The 22,500-nt window shown below is 44.1% G+C and overlaps 1 protein-coding gene and 1 long non-coding RNA gene across 4 annotated transcripts in view; one reads left to right on the top strand and one right to left on the bottom strand.

Moving 5' to 3' along the window:
* Positions 1-17,367, bottom strand: part of LOC118493709 — an 18,922-nt gene extending 1,555 nt beyond the window's left edge. The window contains exons 1-2 of the long non-coding RNA XR_004895662.1: positions 17,261-17,367; positions 15,946-15,973 (exon numbers count right to left, since the gene is read on the bottom strand). This is a non-coding gene — a long non-coding RNA (uncharacterized LOC118493709). The remainder of the gene's footprint in view (positions 1-15,945; positions 15,974-17,260) is intronic.
* hectd1 (HECT domain containing 1) overlaps positions 1-22,500 on the top strand; it is a 62,523-nt gene that overhangs the window by 25,325 nt on the left and 14,698 nt on the right. The window contains exons 18-28 of one of the 3 annotated variants that reach the window (XM_035994439.1): positions 424-518; positions 2,047-2,152; positions 3,288-3,422; positions 3,830-3,969; positions 6,268-6,480; positions 7,982-8,092; positions 8,285-8,451; positions 10,824-11,000; positions 17,342-18,301; positions 20,755-20,976; positions 21,864-21,997. In XM_035994439.1, the coding sequence (XP_035850332.1) occupies positions 424-518; positions 2,047-2,152; positions 3,288-3,422; positions 3,830-3,969; positions 6,268-6,480; positions 7,982-8,092; positions 8,285-8,451; positions 10,824-11,000; positions 17,342-18,301; positions 20,755-20,976; positions 21,864-21,997 (2,460 nt within the window). The remainder of the gene's footprint in view (positions 1-423; positions 519-2,046; positions 2,153-3,287; positions 3,423-3,829; positions 3,970-6,267; positions 6,481-7,981; positions 8,093-8,284; positions 8,452-10,823; positions 11,001-17,341; positions 18,302-20,754; positions 20,977-21,863; positions 21,998-22,500) is intronic. The other 2 variants (XM_035994440.1, XM_035994441.1) reach the window with 2 other exon arrangements.

Genomic DNA, 22,500 nt, shown 5'->3' with positions numbered 1-22,500 from the left:
ACTACAAGTCACGCTGAGATGATCAGACCTTGAACACACAGCTGGTTCGATAGAAAGAAAAGAGAAAGAGACAAAGAGACCGAAAGACACAAAGACAGAGACAGAAAGAGACAAAGAAAAGAAGGAAAGAGACAGACCGTTGATTGACAGACCTGTTTGGCTCCTCTCCTCTTTCTAAAACGTGAGGATTCTTCTTTACTTTTGATACTTTAACTACATTCTCCTGATGATTCTTACAGACTTTTACTGAAGGAACATTTTCACTGCAGGACTCTAACTTGTAACAGAGTATTGTTACAGTGTGGTATTAATACTTTTACTGCAGTAAAGGATCTGAGTACTTCTTCCAGTGCTGGTCTTTACCCTAAAACACAGTTAAAGGTGGATGTGAAGTGAGTTTTTCTGTGTGTATTTTGTTTGCAGAGTATTGAACTGGACCTGAAACATGATTGTAAGCCTTTAATGGAGAGGATCAATGTCTTTAAGGCGGCTTTCAGCGAGAATGAAGACGATGAAAGGTAACACAGGGTTGATTTCCTCTAGAGCTGCAAAGATGAAACGATTAATCCATTAGTTCTCACCTATAGGGATGTCACGAGAACCTGTACTCATACCAAGTCTGGACAAGAATTCTGATAACTTGACAGGACTAAAACACCAAAAATGTTCCAGTCCAGTGGTTCTTAAGCTCTTTTCAATAATGTTCCACCAAAACAAGTTCCTCTCTGAGACTATTTGCCTACCTATATTCATGGCACCTTGCACACACTATATATGTGTCTGTGTATCTTTAAGGCATACTGTTTCTGCCTTCCCTGCTCTACTTATAAAGCACTTCGGGTCAACTGTTTGTTTAAATGTGCTATACAAATAAAATGACTTGACTATTTAGCAGAGGCACCGTGACTCCGTCCGGAGGTTAGCTCCGCCCAAGACGATTGTGATTGGTTTAAAGAAATGGCAATAAACCAGAGCATGTTGTTCTCCCATCCCAAATGCTGTGTGGACTAGACAGACTTAAAAAGAAGAGTGACATGGCACAGTCCCCACCCCCTAATTGTTTAAATAAAGTAATGTAGAAGTAGGGCTGGGTGATATGGAGAAAATCACATATTACGATACTCTTGACCAAATACCTCGATATTGATATTGCGGCGATATTCTAGGGTTGACAATTGGGGCTTTAACAAAGTATCTTCACACTTAGATTTTAGATAAATAATCATCAGTAATGTGGACATAATGTCTAAGTGGGGAAAAGGCAAATAATAGAACAGCTAGAACAGTCTGGCAAGTTCAGAAAAGTACATCACTTTACTGTAATGCAGCCTTTACAGCTCTCTTCACGCCCTGGCCCCCAGCTACATAGCAGATATCATTCAGGTCCCTCAGATCCTCCAGCCAAGGCCTCCTCTGTGTCCCACGGTCCCGGCTTAACCAAAAAGGTGACAGAGCCTTTTCTGTTGCTGGCCCTCAGCTGTGGAACCGACTGCCGCCTGACATCAGAAGTTCCCCTTCTCTCACCTCACTCACCTTTTTACATCGGCCTTCCTGGCATCTTAACTGTCTTATCCTGCTATGTCTGTAAATAAGTGTTTATCTTTTGATGTCGTTTTAGCCTAAATCACTGATTTGTAAGTGTATTTTATTTGATTTTATGACCCTCTGGCTAATGCGCTATGCACAGCACTTTGGTCAGCGTGAGCTGTTTTTAAATGTGCTATAGAAATAAACTTTACTTACTTACTTACTTTAAAACCAGGAAAATACAACACTTATGTCTTATCAGGATATTACGATATCCAAAATCTAAGACAATATCTAGTCTCATATCACAATATTGATATAATATTGATATATCGTCCAGCCCTATGTAGAAGTATCAACTTTGGTATTTAGTATTGTGTACTCTTGGTATCGTGGCATCCCTAGTCAACTATTAAATGAATGACCAACTATTTTGATGATTGATTATTGGGTTTGAGTCATTATTTATGATAAGAAAACGTGTGTCAGATTGAACCTGGACTGTTTGTGTGTCTGCAGCCGACCAGCTGTTGCCTTAATCCGTAAACTGATCGCAGTCCTGGAGTCGATAGAACGTCTACCTCTGCACCTGTACGACACTCCAGGATCCACTTACAACCTGCAGGTAATAAGCGTAAGTCAGGGTGCAACAGTTAGGGTGTCCCGATGGCCGTGGGGGGGGGGAGTTAGTGAATTTAACGACCAACTTCCCCGTTAGGCATCATGGTATCAATACAGCCTTCATTCTCTTACCCCTGTCGGAGAATACTTTGATTTGGTTTGAATGTGCTCCGTTGGTAGTAGAGTTGGTTCTTGATGCTTTTTTTTCTTCCTTTTTAAATTTTTTTTTAAATTTTTTTTTTTTTTTGACAAAATATTTTTGACTTTTTTTTTTTCTCGACATTGGACACATTTTTCTGTTTTTTTTTAATTTTTCTTTTTTTTTTAATTTTTTTTTTTCTTTTTTCGGCACTTAGACTTATTTATTTTTTTTGCTCCTTTTTTTTTTTTTTACGTTTTTTGAAACTTTAAGACTCCTTTTTCCCCAGACTATATTTAAAAAAAAAAAAAAAAAATGTGTGTAATTTATTTTTTTAAGAAATCATTTTTGATGTTTTTTTTTCTCAACATTCGAAACATTTTTCTGCATTTTTTTTGTATTATTTTTTTCCTTGTCTTTTTTTGGCGCTTTGACTTATTTTTTATTTATTTTTTGGGACTTTTTTCCAACTATTTTGTACGTTTTTATTTTATTTTTTTACGTTTTTTGAAACTTTAAGACTCCTTTTTCCCCAGACTCTTTTTTTAAAAAGGTTTTTTCGACTTATTTTGATTTGAATGTGCCGTTGGTAGTAATTGAGTTGGTGCTTGATGTTTTTGACATTTTTTTCTTCCATATTTTTGACGTTTTTTTTTCCCTTCTCTTTTTTCGGTGCTTTGACTTATTTTATATATTTTTATACGTTTTTGAAACTGTTACTTTTTTTTTGTCCGACTCTTTAAAAGTTTTTTTGCCTTTTTATATTTTTGCTGGGTTTCGACATTTGAAACTTTTCGGTGCTTGTGACATTTTTTGAAATGTTTTTCAACGCTTTTTAAAAACTTTTTGTGAAGGGGCCAGTAATGACGACTTTAGGCAAGTGGAGTATTTCTTTTCCACTTGCCTGACCGCACAAGTGGAAAACAAAAACCTTAACGTTGAAGCTTGGGGGGTAACTCTGACTTCTGTCTTCCTAACTGGGTGCGTTTGTGCTCGTCAGATCTTGACGAGGAGGTTGCGGTTCCGTCTGGAGCGAGCGCCCGGTGAGACGGCTCTGATTGACCGAACGGGCCGCATGTTGAAGATGGAACCGCTCGCCACCGTGGAGTCTCTGGAGCAGTACCTGCTGAAGATGGTGAGGACACACAGAACAGAAATTACAGAGTAGTACTACTGACCAAACTGGTGAAATACTTAGCTAAAAGCACAGACTAAACTGCTGACTAAACAGATAAAATAAATAGCTAAAACTACTGACTAAACGGTTGAAATAGTATCTAAAAGTACTGACTAAACAGCTGAAATAGTATCTAAAAGTACTGACTAAACGGTTGAAATAGTAGCTAAAAGTACTCACTAAACAGTTGAAATAGTATCTAAAAGTACTGACAAACAGCTGACTGAACAGTTGTAATAGTATCTAAAAGTACTGACTAAACAGCTGAAATAAATAGCCGAAACCAAAACATTTAGCTTCACTCCCAAGTTGTAGTCGTACACGAGTTTGGGAACTACTTCAAGCTCCTGCTCTTTCCCTCCCAGGTGGCGAAGCAGTGGTACGACTTTGAGCGCTCGTCCTTCGTCTTTGTGAGGAAGCTGAGGGAAGGACAGACCTTCACGTTCCGACACCAACACGACTTTGACGAGAACGGAATCATCTACTGGGTCGGAACCAACGCCAAGTAAGACCTGTGCCTGCAGTCACCCTAGAAATCCTTATTTACTATTTACTAACTTTATTGAATGGACCTTTTTCACAGCAGACATGTTGACTTGTCATAGTAGGAAGAGCACAGCTGAGATTAATAACCTTAACGATGGCTCAGTTCCATCTAGTGTTCCCAGTGAGCTATTTCAGTGAGTCAGCATGAACAATACCAGGGCCTCTCCTAAGTGGAACGCAGCCATCATTAATGGTTAGAATACACCTGTGCTTTTCCTACTATAACATGTCAACATGTCCGCCGTGAAAAAGGTCTATTATTTTACTTTAAAGGAACACGCCGACTTATTGGGACTTTAGCTTATTCCCCGTATCCCCCAGAGTTAGACAAGTCCATACATACCCTTCTTGTGTCCGTGCGTGTTGTAACTCTGTCTGACGGCTCCACCGGTAGCCTAGCCTAGCACAGAACCTGCAGGTAACTGGTTCCAACTAGCCTACTGCTACCAATAAGTGACAAAATAACGCCAACATGTTCCTATTTACATAGGCGAAGCTCTGCTACTTGGGTGGAGTGATTTGCTTTGCAGAAAGCTTTTCTGAGAATATAGTTCCCAGTATGTATACGGTTAGAAGATGGCTGTGTGTCATGTTACGTTGTTATTTGTACACGCTGTGACTCTACAAATCACAACATGTAAATAGGAACATGTTGGCGTTATTTTGTCACTTATTGGGAGCAGTAGGCTAGATGGAGCCGGTTACCTCCAGGATCTGTGCTAAGCTAGGCTAGATGGAACCAGTTACCTGCAGGATCTGTGCTAAGCTACCGGTGGAACCGTCAGACAGCGTTACAGCACGCACGGAGATGAGATGGGGAATGTATGGACTTATCCAACTCTGGGGGATACGCTGAATAAGACAAAGTCCCAATAAGTCGGCGTGTTCCTTTAAAGTGCACGTTTGGTGCGTTATAGGTTGTGTGAGAGTGGCTCCAAATGTCACATTTTATGCAGCATGTACCTTTTGGCATTAAGCAGAGCGGAGTTAAATTAGCTGATTTTTGAATGGAGTTTGGTCTGGCATTGTTTAGTTCAAGTTAAACTCTGTAAATGTCCCATGTTTTAGGATTTCACATTTCCTCTATTTGTAGACTTATTAAAGAGTTTAACCCTCGTGTTGTCTTCCCGCCGCCCTGCAACTTTTAGTTTTTCTCAGAGTCAAAATTTTAAATGAAAAACCTTTTTATCAACGTTTTGGTCGTCTTTTTTGACACTTTTGTGGCTTTCCCCCGATGTTTTTGTCACTTATTTCAATGTTTGTCGACTTTAATTGAGACTTTTGAAGTTTTTATGGGTTTTTTCCCAAATTTCCCTCTTTATTTTTAATATATTTGTCACTTTGACATTTTTGTCACTTTTTTTTTTTTGGACATTTTTGTCACTTTTTGGACATTTTTGTCACTTTTTGGACATTTTTGTCACTTTTTTTTGGAAAATTGTTTTGGACATTTTTTTTGGACATTTTTGTCACTTTTTTGGGGACATTTTTGTCACTTTTTGTCACTTTTCTTTGACATTTTTGTCACTTTTCTTTGACATTTTTGTCACTTTTTTTGGGACATTTTTGTCACTTTTTTTTGGACATTTCTGTCACTTTTTGGACATTTCTGTCACTTTTTGGACATTTTTGTCACTTTTTTTTGGACATTTTGGACATTTTTGTCACTTTTTTTTGGACATTTTTGTCACTTTTTTTGGACATTTTTGTCACTTTTTGTCACTTTTCTTTGACATGTCACTTTTTTTGGACATTTTTGTCACTTTTTTGACATTTTTGCCACTTTTTCTTTGGACATTTTTGTCACGTTTTTGACATTTTTGTCACTTTTATTTGAATAAAAAAAATCGGTCACTTTTTTCAATGTTCTTTTATCAATAGTTTTTTTCTTAAAATCCTATAAAATTGACAAACACCCAAATTCAATGAAAGTAGTGAACTGATTATTTAACTTGTGAAGAGCGTTGTAGAGAACCATCCACGTAATTTTTTGGGACAATGTTTGAAAGAAAACCCAAATTTCTGATAAAGAAACTCTTTAAAAATGGTTCAAATTTGACCCGAGGAAACAGGAGGGTAAATGAATATTTAAAAATATGATTTATTGAGGTTTTAAAGGGTGTAAGTTAATTGATAGTTTTCAGATTCTGCTTTTTATTCAAGGTAGTTTTAGATCATACTTTTGGCTCGTCATCACAACTGTACTTGCGTTAAATTTTTATCTTAATAGACGCCTTATATTTTTTGTTCCGTTCAGGACGGCCTACGAGTGGGTGAATCCCGCTGCCTACGGCCTGGTGGTGGTGACATCATCAGAGGGGCGTAACCTCCCCTACGGGCGTCTGGAGGACATCCTGAGTCGGGATAGCTCCGCCCTCAACTGCCACACCAACGACGACAAGAACGCATGGTTCGCCGTCGACCTCGGCCTCTGGGTCATTCCTTCAGCGTACACCCTGAGACACGCCAGGTAATAAACCAAACGTACCCTACTGAGACATGCCAGGTAATAAACCAAACGTACCCTACTGAGACACGCCAGGTAATAAACCAAACGTACCCTACTGAGACACGGCAGGTAATAAACCAAACACACCCTGAGACACACCAGGTAATAAACCAAACGTACCCTACTGAGACACGCCAGGTAATAAACCAAACGTACCCTACTGAGACACGCCAGGTAATAAACCAAACGTACCCTACTGAGACACGCCAGGTAATAAACCAAACGTACCCTACTGAGACACGCCAGGTAATAAACCAAACGTACCCTACTGAGACACGCCAGGTAATAAACCAAACACACCCTGAGACACACCAGGTAATAAACCAAACGTACCCTACTGAGACACGCCAGGTAATAAACCAAACGTACCCTACTGAGACACGCCAGGTAATAACCAAACATACCCTACTGAGACACGCGAGGTAATAAACCAAACGTACCCTACTGAGACATGCCAGGTAATAACCAAACGTACCCTACTGAGACACGCCAGGTAATAAACCAAACGTACCCTACTGAGACACGCCAGGTAATAAACCAAACACACCCTGAGACACACCAGGTAATAAACCAAACGTACCCTACTGAGACACGCCAGGTAATAAACCAAACGTACCCTACTGAGACACGCCAGGTAATAAACCAAACGTACCCTACTGAGACACGCCAGGTAATAAACCAAACGTACCCTACTGAGACACGCCAGGTAATAAACCAAACGTACCCTACTGAGACACGCCAGGTAATAAACCAAACGTACCCTACTGAGACACGCCAGGTAATAAACCAAACGTACCCTACTGAGACACGCCAGGTAATAAACCAAACACACCCTGAGACACGCCGGGTAATAAACCAAACGTACCCTACTGAGACACGCCAGGTAATAACCAAACATACACCCTGAGACACGCCGGGTAATGAAACAAACGCACCTTCATCCTAAAACATGCAAGGTAACAACCAAATACATTTATTAGGATAATCTTATTTTTTTCTATCCTTTTTTTTTTTTTCTATTTCCCCTCCTCTTCCCCTCCTCTTCCCCTCCTCTTCTCCTTCCCCTCCTCTTATTCCCCTCCTCCTCTTCCCCTCCTCTTCTCCTTCCCCTCCTCTCCATCCCCTCCTCTCCTTCCCCTCCTCTTCTTCCCCTCCTCTTCATCTTCCCCTTCTCTTCTCCCCCTCCTCTTCTTCCCCGTCCTCCTCCTCTTCCCCTCCTCTTCTTCCCCTCCTCCTCCTCTTCTTCCCGTCCTCCTCCTCTTCCCCTCCTCTTCTTCCTCTCCCTCTCCTCTTCTTCCCCTCCTCCTCTTCTTCCCCCTCCTCTTCTTCCCTTCCTCTTCTTCCCCTCCTCCTCTTCCCGTCCTCCTCCTCTTCCCCTCCTCCTCCTCTTCTTCCCATCCTCCTCCTCTTCCCATCCTCCTCTTCTTCCCCTCCCCCTCCTCTTCTTCCCCTCCTCCTGCAGGGGTTATGGCCGCTCTGCGTTGAGGAACTGGGTGTTCCAGGTGTCGAAGGACGGTCAGAACTGGACGACTCTCTACACCCACGTAGACGACTGCAGCCTCAACGAACCGGGGTATGACCTTCCTCTTTGTGCCAAATAACTGATCAATGAATCAACTGTAACCATCAGTTCATTCTGCACCATTTGTGACAAAATTCTCATCAGCACGTGGGAGAAAGTACCCAGAATTCCCCAATTATCCAACTTATAAACGAACACTAAGGGGCTAATGTGAAGCTGTTTATGTTTCCTGTCTTGTCTCAGGTCGACGGCCACGTGGCCTCTGGACCCGTCCAAGGAGGAGAAGCAGGGCTGGAGACACATCCGGATCAAACAGATGGGGAAGAACGCCAGCGGTCAGACTCACTACCTGTCTCTGTCTGGACTCGAGCTGTACGGCACCGTCACCGCCGTCTGCGAGGACCAGCTCGGTAAGGCCGCCACCTGCGGTTAGGGGTGGGAATCTCTCGGCACCTCACGATTCGATTCCAATTCAGAGGCCGACGATTCGATTCTAAACTGATTATTGATGCATCTCGATGCAACAATTTTTTTAATGTACATTTCCATGCGTGATTTAAAAAAATATACATATAAATCTGAGTTTGCTAACCACTTCCTAGACAAAGCAGCTAGACAGAGCTTAGATTTTGACATATACAATATTTGGTCACACACAAGTTTTAATGAAATGTTCTGTCTCCTGAGGTTTTTGTTCTGTAGTCATTCCATGCTGAATCCTTAAACGTGCTTGTGAAAGTCCCCTTCTCTCCCAGTGATCTTCACGTCAGAGGCTCAGTCATGTCTAAAAGTGGAGAATTGGCTTCTTAGAACAGGAAACATGAGGTGGTCAGATGTCATGTGATAAAGTAGATCAACAGCCTAGATGTGTTTTGCCTAATTATTTTATGTAAGTCTTATTAGATCATGTGTATATATACAAAAAAAAATGTTTTTCCTTTTGGCCATTTTTGTGTGTATTTCTGCCTAAACTCTAAGTTGTTGTCCATCATCCCGTCCTCTTTCAGTCACTCTGTTTTCTGATTTGTTCTTGTCTGGAGACAGTCACTTTAAAATAAAAATCAACACATAAAAAAAAAAAACTTAAATAAAATAATAATCGACTTATTAACTTATCAGAATCGATAATCGAATCGTTCTAGAGAGAATCGCGATGCATCTAAGAATCGATTATTTTTCCCACCCCTACCTGCGGTTCCTCTTGTGTTCAGGACGTGAGAAGATCACAGCGTTAGGCACACTTCTGCACACCGGCTGCGTGGCGTGAGCGTGTCAGCTGCGTGGCGTGAGCGTGTCAGCTGCGTGGCGTGAGCGTGTCAGCTGCGTGGCGTGTCCGTTTTTATTTCGGCTCCCATGTTAACAGGGTAGAGCTTGCACACTGCACGTCTCAGGCGCGGCTTGAGAAAACGCGTGCATGCTAGAAATAGGACAGACGCTTGTTTTTCACACGACACAAGCAGCGTGTTGGAAGCGTTTCCAGGCAACATAGAATAGGAAAAGATGTTTATATGTCGTTTAGACACGACTACATTTAATAAATGACATGTTGATGTTTGAAAGTCTCGAGGTTTTGACATAAACGCAGATATAAATGTCATTTAAAAAATAAATAATTATTGATTTTCAAATATTGCACCTGTCAATACGGAACGAAATATTCTGTAGCCTATTTCACATATAAAAATATATATATATATATATATATATATATATATATATATATATATATATATATATATATATATATATACATACATATCTCTCGAAATATGTGCAAACACAAAAATATTGACAAAATAAAGTTGAAGAACACGCTATTATTTCATTTTATCAATGGGAAACATACATGTGTCCAGACACGGCTAGCAGCAGCAGCCACAGACACCTTTCTGGTGTGAAAAGAGATAGAAAACGCCACGCTCACGCCACGCTCACGCCACGCTCACGCCACGCAGCCAGTGTGCAGGAGGCCTTAGGGGCGTTTCACACGGGGAGCGACACTTTGCCAGATTAGCTGACTGTGGTATCATATATCCCTAATTAATCACAGGTCTATTCATACCAAATAGTGGCAGTCCTAAGGTGTTTCTCATGTCGCTTAAATTTCCTCCTCGACTCCTCCACTTGCCTCCCTTCCTCGCGTCTTAGGAGAGGAGAGAGGCAACGAGCAAATGTGTTTTAGACAGATGAGACGTCCTTTCCTCGCTGCTCGCTCCTCACTCCTCGATGCTCGGGGTGGAAATAAGAGCTGTGAGACGGCCTTCACCGAGGAGGTGCAGCTATAGTCTCTCCTAAACAGAGATTGTTATTGTTGATAGCTAAAGTTAGCTTATTTAGCGTAGTCATAATTACGGATGTTAAGTGATAAATCTGACAGGTGTCCTGATAACAGTTATATATATATATATATATATATATATATATATATATATATATATATATATATATATATATATATATATATATATATATATATTTTTTAGGGAACTCTCAACCAGTAAGAATTAGTTCTGGTTCATTGATTTGCGCGTCGCTCGTGTAGAGAAAAGTTCAACACAATTCAAGGGAGGGAGGGGTCGAAAATAGGGACAAAAAGTACCCATTGGGGTACACGTACCCCGATTTGAGAGAAACTGGTGTAGAGAGCAACGATTTGGCGAGAAAAGCTTACCACACACTAACCAATCCCATTCACAACCAACCAGAGTCCTGACTCTAAACACCTTGAAATCTCGCGTGATTAAACGTGACTTTGGAGTAAACTCACCTCCTCCTCCCTCAGGTAAAGCTGTGAAGGAGGCGGAGGCGAACCTTCGTCGCCAGCGGCGTCTGTTTCGTTCCCAGGTGATGAAGTACATCGTCCCGGGGGCGCGGGTCGTCCGCGGCATCGACTGGAAGTGGCGCGACCAGGACGGCAATCCGTCCGGAGAGGGCACGGTCACCGGAGAGGCTCACAACGGTAAGACGCTGAAAAAACCGCCCGATACAAACTGTTATTAATCCTGCAGCTTCAGAGGAGGATTCATTCACCAACCATCCAACCAATCATCCAACCATCCAACCAACCATCCAACCATCCAACCAGATTAACGGTCTGATTTCCAGAGATTTCATGTTTAATAGCTTCTTCTTGGCTTTAGGTTTTTGTCTAAAAGTGTCCGGCAGCCTTGTAGGGCTGCACGATACGAGGAAAATATGCGATAATGTTGTTGAATATTGTGTGTGTGTGTGTGAGATTAATTGTGCAGCCCTAGCACCTTGTTTCTGTACATCAGAGGCTCAACTGTGTGTGTGTGTGTGTCTGTGTGTCTGTATCTCTGTGTGTGTCTGTATCTCTGTGTGTGTGTGTGTGTCTGTATCTGTGTGTGTGTGTCTGTGTGTCTGTATCTGTGTGTGTGTGTCTGTGTGTCTGTATCTGTGTGTGTGTCTGTATGTGTCTGTATCTGTGTGTGTGTGTCTGTGTGTCTGTATCTGTGTGTGTGTCTGTGTGTCTGTGTGTCTGTATCTGTGTGTGTGTCTGTATGTGTGTGTGTGTGTCTGTATCTGTGTGTGTGTGTGTGTCTGTATCTGTGTGTGTGTGTGTGTCTGTATCTGTGTGTGTGTGTCTGTATCTGTGTGTGTGTGTGTGTGATTAATTGTGCAGCCCTAGCACCTTGTTTCTGTACACCAGAGGCTCAACTGTGGGAAGATATTTGTGCCAGCAACTTTTTCACATTTTAGTTTAACGTTTTAAATTGAGGTTAAACTGGTGAAGATGGTTGAATCATTGGTAGTTTCTTAATTCACCACAGGTCGCATCACAGAACACTAAATTTGAGGAACTAAATGAAAATGGCTTCTGCACATTTTCTATATTTAAAAATGACAAACTTAAGCTTGATTTATACTTCTGCGTAAAATCTACTCCATGGCTGCATACGTAGGTACGTGGAGACACCGTAGCCTGACGTCGCCTCTCAAAACCTCTCAAAAAAAGTAACTACACGTCACAGCGATGCACGTTGCTCGGCCGTGGCTTGGTAGAGTTGCATTCCCCTCCAGATTTCCCACCGTGGTCAGAAAGAACAGGGGAGACACTTTGTTTCTCTCACTGACTCTAGAGTCACTGCTCGCTCTGAAGATAATCACACACACACACACACACACACACTCCCCCACGCACACATACACACACACACACACACACACACACACACACACACACCCCCACACGCACACACACACACACACACACACACACACACTCCCCCACGCACACACACACACATTCCCCCACGCACACACACACACACACTCCCCCACGCACACATACACACACACACTCCCCCACGCACGCACACACACACATACACACACACACACTCCCCCACGCACGCACACACACACACTCCCCCCCCACCGCGCGCACGCACACACACACTCCCCCCCACTGCGCGCACGCACACACACTCTCTCTCCCGCCCACACACACACACACACACACACACAAACTCCCCCGCCCACACACGCACACACACACACTCTCTCTCCCGCCCACACACACACACACACACACACACACACACACACACACACACACCGGATTGACGCACACCAACACACAAGTATAAACATCAGGCTCCTTGCGCAGCTACGGTGAAAGCTCTCCGTTCAGCCCTCTGCAGAACCATAAATCAAGCTTAAACTTTCTACATCTTGTACACAAATTTAAGAGCACGAGTACGAATTAACCCAAGAAATTCAACTGCCAGACTTCACTGCTTGGAATATCTGCCCACAGTCAACATTGATGTTTTGCTCTGTAATCCGTGTCATCAGCAGGTTCCTGAAAGAAGAGGGAACGTTTCTGCATTAACCATTTTCTTCCTGAACGTTCCCACACTACCGTGGTGTAGACACATTTTCACAATCTGCTGCCAGGATTGTGTGCTAGCTCAGCTTACAGTTGGCTGATTAAGAGAAAATAATAACAAAGACTGTAAGGGCTCCTGCACACTGGCTGCGTGAGCGTGGCGTTTCTGTTGCATGGCGGCTGCGTGGCGTTTTCTACGTCTTTCCACACCAGAAAGGTGTCTGACGCGGTGCTGCTGCTGCTAGCCTTGTCTGGACACATGGATGTCTCCATAAATATAAATATATTCTGATCTGATTACAGCAAAGACAACGTCGGCAGTATTGACGGCTAAATAGGCTCCAGAATATTTCCTTCTGGATTGACAGGTGCAATATTAGAAAATTAATAATTTATTATTTTTATTTTTTTAAATGACATTTATATCTGCATTCATGTCAAAACCTCGAGACTTTCAAACATCAACATGTCATTTATTAATATGTATTTGTGTCTAAATGACATATAAACATCTTTTCATATTCTATGTTGCCTGGAAACGCTTCCAACACGCTTGCGTGTCGCGTGAAAAATAGGCGTTGGCCATATTTCTAGCATGCACGCGTTTCCTGAGACGTGCGTGTCACACAGGCAGTGTGCACGCTCTGACCTGTTACCATGGGAGCCGAAATAAAAACGGACACGGCACGCAGCCAGTGTGCATAAGGTCTAACTATACAGGGCTGACTGTGACGCTAATTTTAAGTCGTGATTACTGCACTTAGACACCGTATTTACATCCATCATCCATCCACACTACTACGTTTTAGTAACCGATATCTTTGGCTACGTTTACGCCTCGCGTCCACACCGCTGCAGAGTTTCTGAGCCCCTAAAATGGAGACTTGGAGACACTGCTGCCCCCGTTTTGGTTTGTGAACTCCAGGGTTGCTTTGTAGTCTGGACGCCACTAGTCTGTATCAGAGAGAGAGAAAGAGAGAGAGGTAAGAGACAGAGAGAGAGGTGAGAGAGAGGTAAGAGAGGTGAGAGAGAGACTTTAATAATACCGGGGGGGAATTATTAAAAGAGACAGAAAGGAAAGAGACAGAAAGGAAAGAGTAAAAGAGAGAAAGAGACAGAAAGGAAAGAGTAAAAGAGAGAAAGAGACAAAGGAAAGAGAGAAAGAGACAGAAAGGAAAGAGTAAAAGAGAGAAAGAGACAGAAAGGAAAGAGTAAAAGAGAGAAAGAGACAGAAAGGAAAGAGAGAAAGAGACAGAAAGGAAAGAGACAGAAAGGAAAGAGTAAAAGAGAGAAAGAGACAGAAAGGAAAGAGAAAAAGACAGAAAGGAAAGAGTAAAAGAGAAAGAGACAGAAAGGAAAGAGAAAAAGACAGAAAGGAAAGAGTAAAAGAGAGAAAGAGACAGAAAGGAAAGAGAAAAAGACAGAAAGGAAAGAGTAAAAGAGAAAGAGACAGAAAGGAAAGAGAGAGAGACAGAAAGGAAAGAGTAAGAGAAAGAGACAGAAAGGAGAGTAAAAGAGACAGAAAGGAAAGAGTAAAAGAGAGAAAGAGACAGAAAGGAAAGAGTAAAAGAGAGAAAGAGACAGAAAGGAAAGAGTAAAAGAGAGAAAGAGACAGAAAGGAAAGAGTAAAAGAGACAGAAAGGAAAGAGTAAAAGAGACAGAAAGGAAAGAGTAAAAGAGAGAAAGAGACAGAAAGGAAAGAGTAAAAGAGAGAAAAAGACAGAAAGGAAAGAGAAAAAGACAGAAAGGAAAGAGTAAAAGAGAAAGAGACAGAAAGGAAAGAGTAAAAGAGAGAAAGAGACAGAAAGGAAAGAGTAAAAGAAAGTGGATTGACAACTGTTTGGCTCCTCTCCTCTTTCTAAACGTAAGGATTCTTCTTTACTTTTAAATCTTTAACTATATTTTCCTGATGATTCTTACAGACTTATACTGAAGGAACGTTTTCACAGCAGGACTCTAACTTGTAACAGAGTATTTTTCACAGTGTGGTATTAGTACTTTTACTGCAGTAAAGGATGTGAGTACTTCTTCCAGCGCTGTAACCGACTCAGTGACATCATCTAAAAACACCTGATCCCTTCTGTATCTAAACGCTCCCAACAGGTCTCCTGGGAAATAACAGCTTCCTCTTCCTCCCTCCTCCCTCCTTCCTCTTCCTCTTCCTCTCTCTCTCTGCCTCTCGCTCCTCTCGGTGTTTCTGTTTTTACTCAGATCTGACGTTCTGTCAGCGAGCGGCGAGAGACGGAGTCGATTTATCATTTTAAGGAAATCATGCACCAGGGTTATTGTTGATTTCTTTCTTTGTGGCTTTTGACGCTTTTGCCAAAAAAAATATTTTTCTACTTTTGCTTTAATTGTCATTTTCTGTGACTGTGTTCATATTTTTCTCTCCTTCATCGCTCCACCTGGACCAAAACGTTTATAGAAACATGTCGACAGATAGTTCTTTAAAGCCGTTGATCCCAACCCAAGAACACGCCCAGTACCACTGTCACTGCCTGATGTGAGTCGAGTGCAGATGTGAGTCGCGCATGCTCAGATTTAAACTGTTTACGGCATAACGTGTCATACTGAAATTTGTGAAATCTATAAAATAATAAACTTCTCTCTTTACATACAATAACAGAAAATGGTAATCATTTCAAAAACGTTTTAGCTATCTATGATTGTTTGATTGCTAACGTTAGCTCATAGACTGTGCGTTAGCTCAAAAAGCCGTTAGCATCTTGTAAGCTACTTGTCGCAAAGTGACGCATGCGCGACTCACATCGGGCTCGGTGACACAATAATATAATATACGTACATTAATAGTTTAAATTGGCTTACCTCTACCTTCCTCCCTCCCTCTCTCCCTCCTTCTCTCCCTCCTCTCTACCTTCCTCCCACCTCTCTACCTTCCTCCCACCTCTCTACCTTCCTCCCTCTCTCTCTCCCTCCCTTCTCTCTACCTTCCTCCCTCTCTCCCTCCCTCCCTCCTCTCTACCTCCCTCCCTCCCTCCTCTCTACCTTCCTCCCTCTCTCTCTCCCTCCCTTCTCTCTACCTTCCTCCCACCTCTCTACCTTCCTCCCTCTCTCTCTCCCTCCCTCCTCTCTACCTTCCTCCCACCTCTCTACCTTCCTCCCTCTCTCCCTCCCTCCTCTCTACCTCCCTCCCTCCCTCCTCTCTACCTTCCTCCCTCTCTCTCTCCCTCCCTTCTCTCTACCTTCCTCCCTCCTCTCTTCCTCCCTCCTCTCTCTCTTTCTCCCTCCTCTCTACCTTCCTCTCTCTCTCCTCCCTCCCTCCTATCTCCCTCCCACCCTCTCTCTCTCCCTCCCTCCCTCCTCTCTACCTTCCTCCCTCTCTCTCTTTCTCCCTCTCTACCTTCCTCTCTCTCTCCCTCCCTCCCTCCCTCCCTCTCTCTCTCTCTCTCTCTCTCTCCCTCCCTTCTCTCTCCCTCCCTCCCTCTCTCTCTCCCTCCCTCCTTTCTACCTTCCTTCCTTTCTCTCTCTCTCCCTCCCTCCTCTCTCCCTCCTCTCTACATTCCTCCCCCTCTCTCCCTCCCTCCTATCTTTTTCTCCCTCTCCCTTCTCTCTATCTTTTTCTTCCTCTCTCCCTCCCTCCCTCCCTCCTTTCTACCTTCCTTCCTTTCTCTCTCTCTCCCTCCCTCGTCTCTCCCTCCTCTCTACATTCCTCCCCCTCTCTCCCTCCCTCCTATCTTTTTCTCCCTTCTCTCTATCTTTTTCTCCCTCTCTCCCTCCCTCTCCCACCTTTCCCTTTAATAGGGACGGAAATCATTAACTCCTCAATTCAATTTGTCAGTAATATTGTGTTTTTTAATTGTGCTTTTCAAGGTTATGAACATGAATATTTGCTGCAGACTTTTCAGTTGTTGGCGCTACGGACAAATTCAGTCAGCATTCAGACAGTGTTGAGGTTTATTACTTGGCTTCAGTTAATAAAGTCAGTAATTACACTAACAAAATCCAACGCATCCCATGTTACATAACACAAAAACACAGAAAATACAATTTCAGACCAAGACTAAAAGATTGAACTGAAGTGTACGGAGTCTGTCTGTCGGCCGCTGTATTGCAGAGGACCACAGGAAGCGCTGTGTCGACTGTGAAGCTGCAAGCAACAGGCACTTGCAGCTTCACACATTCATCGGCCATTATAAATGCCGATACCGAAAGATTGGAAAACACCTAATATCGGCTGATATCGTCCCGCCGATATATCAGTTGGAATCTAAGAATAAGCATGAGCTTTCTCAAACGCCATAGCGGCTAGAACATTTCACACAAAATATTGTGCAGTGATGTGGTCCAGTGTGGAGCTGCTCTGACTGTAAGCTGCTTCTCTGCTGTCTGTCTGTCTCTCTCTCTACCTGTCTCTCTCTTTCTCTCTCTCTCTGCCGGGTCTCTGACATCCATCCGTCCGTCTCCCTCCTATCTCTCTGTCCATCCAGGCTGGATTGATGTAACCTGGGACTCTGGCGGCTCTAACTCTTACCGTATGGGCGCTGAAGGGAAGTTTGACCTCAAGCTTGCTCCAGGGTACGACCCTGAGTCGGCTGCCACAGCGCCGTCACCCAAACCTGTCTCATCCACTGTTTCAGGCCCCGCCTCGTCCACGGTGGGACCCTCCGCGGCGGCCAGCGGCACTACCACCACCACGACCTCCTCCTCGTCTTCGTCCACCTCGTCGTCCTCGCAGCAGCAGTCGTGGAGCAGCCTGGTGAAAAATAACTGTCCCGACAAGGGCGGGGCTGTGGCGCTTGGTGGCGCTGGCTCCTCCAGTCGGAAGGGCAGTAGCAGCTCCGTCTGCAGCGTGGCCTCGTCCTCTGACATCAGCCTCGGCTCCTCCGTGGGGCTGTCCGGCGCCGGCGGAGGCCTGCGTCTGGAGAGGCGGGCAGAGGGGCTGCTGCTCGACTCGGTAGCCGGCATGGCGGGCATCGGCGTGGGCGCCGAGCCGATCGTCGTGCTGTCGTCCGCGGAGGGCGGGTCCGGCTCGGTGTCCAGCTCCGGCACGCTCACCGCCGACACGCCCGTGCCCGGCGATGACGCCAGAAACAAGGACTCGTCCACGGACCCGGCCACGGCGATCTCGATGGGGCTGGTGAGCGTGAGCTCCCCGGACGTCAGCTCAGTGTCGGAGTCGTCCAGCAAGGACGCGCCCTCCCAGAGGCCGCTTTGCTCGGCGGCGAACGCCCGGCTGTCCGTTAGCTCGCTGCTGGCCGCTGGCGCGCCCATGAGCTCCAGCGCCAGCGTGCCCAACCTGTCGTCCCGGGAGGCCAGCCTCATGGAGTCCTTTGTCCGCCGTGCGCCCAACATGTCGCGCACCAACGCCACCAACAACATGAACCTGAGCCGCAGCAGCAGCGACAACAACACCAACACGCTGGGCAGGAACGTCATGAGCACCGCCAGTGAGTACTGTCATATTACTAACAAACCATCTGAAATATCACTTTATCAATCAACTTTTATTTATGTATCTCTTTACACCAACCAGCAGGTATCCAAAGTGCTTAAAGGAACACGCTGACTTATTGGGACTTTGTCTTATTCCCCGTATCCCCCAGAGTTAGATAAGTCCATACATACCCTTCTCATCTCCGTACGTGTTGTAACTCTGTCTGACGCCCCCAGCGTTAGCCTAGCTTAGCACAGATCCTGGAGGTAACCGGCTCCATCTAGCGTAGCTTAGCACAGATCCTGGAGGTAACCGGCTCCATCTAGCGTAGCTTAGCACAGATCCTGGAGGTAACCGGCTCCATCTACCCTAGCTTAGCACAGATCCTGGAGGTCACCACGGGGGCTTCAGGTGCTGCGAGCAAATCACTCTGCCCAAGGGGGGGAGAGAGAGATTTAATAGTTGACAACTATTAAATTAATCTTTGCAGCTCTAGTTTGTCAGTTTTTAAGTATGTAAGGGGGAAGGAAGAAAGAGTAGGTAGGGAAAGAAAGTAGGGAAGAATAGATGAGGAGGGAAGGATGGAAGGAAAGGAGCCAAGATTGGAGAGAAAAGGGAAAGAAAAAAGAATGGAAGGAAAGGAAGAATAAATAAGGAAGGGTGTTAAAAGGGAAGGAAGAAGGGAAGGAAGAAAGGCAGACCGAAGGAAGGATGAAAAGAAAGGATTCAGTTTACTGTCAAGTGAAGAAACTAAAAAAGTTCACATTTAACAAGCTGACATCACACACGTTTTATCATTAAGAAATGCTTTTATTTAACCAGGAAGAGACTCACTGAGATTAAAAATCTCTTTTTCAAGAGTGTCCTGGCCAAGCCAGGCAGCAGTACAACCACACACACACACACACACACACACACACACACACACACACACACACACACACACACACACACACACACACACACACACACACATATATATATACAGTACATACAAACACAAGATACACAAAAACATAAAACAACTGAAACTGCAAATCCTTTAAAGTCAACCACCATCCTAAACGCATCTACAGCCAGATGTGGCTGCTTCCAAGTCAATCGACATCCTCTTAAAGGAGAATTCCGGTCAATTTCAACACGTAGCTCTGTTGTGTGTAAATGTGGAGTGCTGTCAGTAGCAACAAAAACTAAACCAATCGGCCTACACCGTGTTATCCCCCTGCTAGAGTTAGCACCCAACAGGCTTAAACAGGGCAAGTTTTAAACATGTTTTTAGCCTCTAAACATGCTCAAAATGTCATTACAAGTGCCTCCCCATGTGTAGTTATTCCTTCTGAGTGAACTCAGTGAATCTGACTGCAGTAGATGTGACAGAAAAACATAGAAGTTGTGTTAATCCAGCCAGCGTACATACCTCTGTTTATTTCCTGTTTTCCGGTCAAGTCCACACTAGTCGATTGTCGAACTCATACAATCCAATATTCCAGTCAGATTCACTGAGTTCACTCAGAAGGAATCACTGCACATGGGGAGGCTCTTGGAATGACATTTCGAGCATGTTAAGAGGCTAAAAGCACGTTTAAAACCTGCCCCCTAAACACACCTACAGCCAGATGTGGCTGCTTCCAAGTCAATCAATCATTAACTTTCATGGATTTCTGTAACTTGTTTCATGTTCAGTCCTTCCAGAAAAATGAGGAGTTTTTTTGTAAATGTTTTGGGCTAAAATCCTTGATTATGCGGCACGTTTTCTTAAAAAATGTGATGGAATATGCGGGATATTTATGCATTTTATGCGTTGAAATTGCGGGAACTTGCAAAAACTGTGGTTTCATCGCGGGGTTTGCAGCTTTTCGATGATGTTCACGTCGCGGAATTACGTCACTTCATAACGTTCCCATGGCAACAGGGGAAATTGGCTGCTCTTGTGTGAAGTAAACACAACATTTTTCAACTTTCTGCTAAGATATATGGGACTTTTTTGCAACGAAAATGCGGGGATTATGAAATCATGCAAGCCCCGCAAATTTTGCACGGAACTCGGCAATTTATGTGGCGAAAGTGCGGCGTATTTGAAAAAATGCGGCCCTCGCATAAATATGCAGACTTTGGCTGATTATGCGATTGCATAATCATGTTTTTCTGGAGGGACTGGATGTAGAGGGAGCAGCAAACTTAAAGGCCTTCTTCCCCAGCTCAGTTCTAACCTTTGGAACAGACAGGAGGAAGAGATCCTGGGAACGAAGATTTAAGAATTAATCGATTATGAAAATAGTTGGCGATTAATTTAATAGTTAACAACTAATCGATTAATCTTTGCAGCTGGGCGAACAGCATGAGCATCCTCCAGCCAATCAGCAGCTGTTTCCTGGAGCTTCGCTGCTTTGGCTCTTTGGTTTCTGACAAACTAACCGCCTTCGTTTGTTTGTTTGTTTGTTTGTTTGTTTGTTTGTTTGTTTGCAGCTTCTCCTCTCATGGGCGCTCAGAGCTTTCCTAACCTCACCACCACCGGCACCAACTCCACCGTTACCATGTCAACCTCCATAGTAACCAGCAGCAATAACGTAGCCACAGCAACCACGGGTCTGTCGGTGGGCCAGTTGCTCAGCAACACCCTGACCACCAGCCTGACGTCCACGTCCAGCGAGAGCGACACGGGCCAGGAGGCCGAGTTCTCGCTCTATGGTTGGTTACACACACAGACACACACGCACACATGCAGGCGCGCACACACACACACACACACACACAGATGCACAGACACCTGCAGGCGCACACACACAAACACAGACGCATGCACACGAACACAGGCGCTCAATGGTGTTTTTTGCCTCCAACGGCGCCTTTCAGGCAGTTAACCCTTAAACATAACCATTGCCGCGCTGCCTGGGAGGAAAAACACCAAAGACCCACGCAGGCGCACACACGCACACGCGCACACACACATACACACAGACACAGCCTGCATCAACTAACTATTTACTAACGTATTAATGCTGTAGTTTCTGTCGTCGGTATGCTTTGCTGCAGGTGAATATACGAGTTAAGGAGAGCTGGGTATCGCCAATGATTCTGATTCACAGAGTCCCCATTTGATTACATTTTTGATTTGATATCTATCAGGTTAGATACATTTCAGTTACAATACCAGTTTAGTTTGGATATAAAAGATATTCTCAGGACTTGTGCTGTAAATTGTACAAGCAAGAAGCAACCCTCAGATAGATATAGATAGATAGCTATATCTCCACACACACACACGTGTTACATTTCTACTGTTTATAAACGAAAGTCCTCTTCAGTTTCCGCGGGTCCTTATGCTCTTCCTCCTCCGATGGGAAAACACGACCGAGTTGCATTGTGGGACACGGGGGTAAAATGTAGTCTACATCGTATGTACATTCAAAACTAGCTGTGCATTGTGAGTATTTTATAGTGGACTATATAGCGAATGAAATTAACCGCTGAGAATTCGAACACCGCTACAAAACGGTGAACACACTATACAGGGAACTATTTCTGACACAGCGAATGTTTTTACAATAATCTTTTGATCTTTGATAATCTTGCAGACTTCCTGGACAGCTGTCGTGCCAACACGCTATTGGCCGAGCTGGAAGACGAGGAGGACCTCCCGGAGCCGGACGACGACGACGATGAGAACGAAGACGACAATCAGGAGGACCAGGAGTACGAGGAGGTCCTGGTAATAAACCTTTCTCTTTTGTGTGTGTGTGTGTGTGTGTGTGTGTGTCAGGGCCACGCAGGATCTGTGGACGCAACATTTACAGCAGAAAGTTAAAATAATAATTAAAAATTAAACAAGCTAATAAATCGCTAATTTCCACAAATTTTTATTCTGCAGTACCGCTGAAAACAATTAGAAAAAATCCACAGATTCTGTTTATCCTGTCATCACACACACACACACACGCAGACACACACACACACACGCACGCAGACACGCACGCAGACACGCACGCAGACACGCACGCAGACACACACACACACACACACGCAGACACACACACAGACATATATACACACACACACATGCACGCACATACATACGCAGACACGCACGCACACACACAGAAACACAGACACACACACACACATATACACACACACACACACACAGACATGCGCACACATACACACACACACAGACACACACACACATATACACATACACACACACACGCAGAC

Source organism: Sander lucioperca, chromosome 18, assembly GCF_008315115.2.
Source record: "Sander lucioperca isolate FBNREF2018 chromosome 18, SLUC_FBN_1.2, whole genome shotgun sequence".
Taxonomy (NCBI): domain Eukaryota; kingdom Metazoa; phylum Chordata; class Actinopteri; order Perciformes; family Percidae; genus Sander; species Sander lucioperca.
Note: the sequence above shows the minus strand (reverse complement) of the source record. Positions and strands in the feature narration are given on the sequence as shown.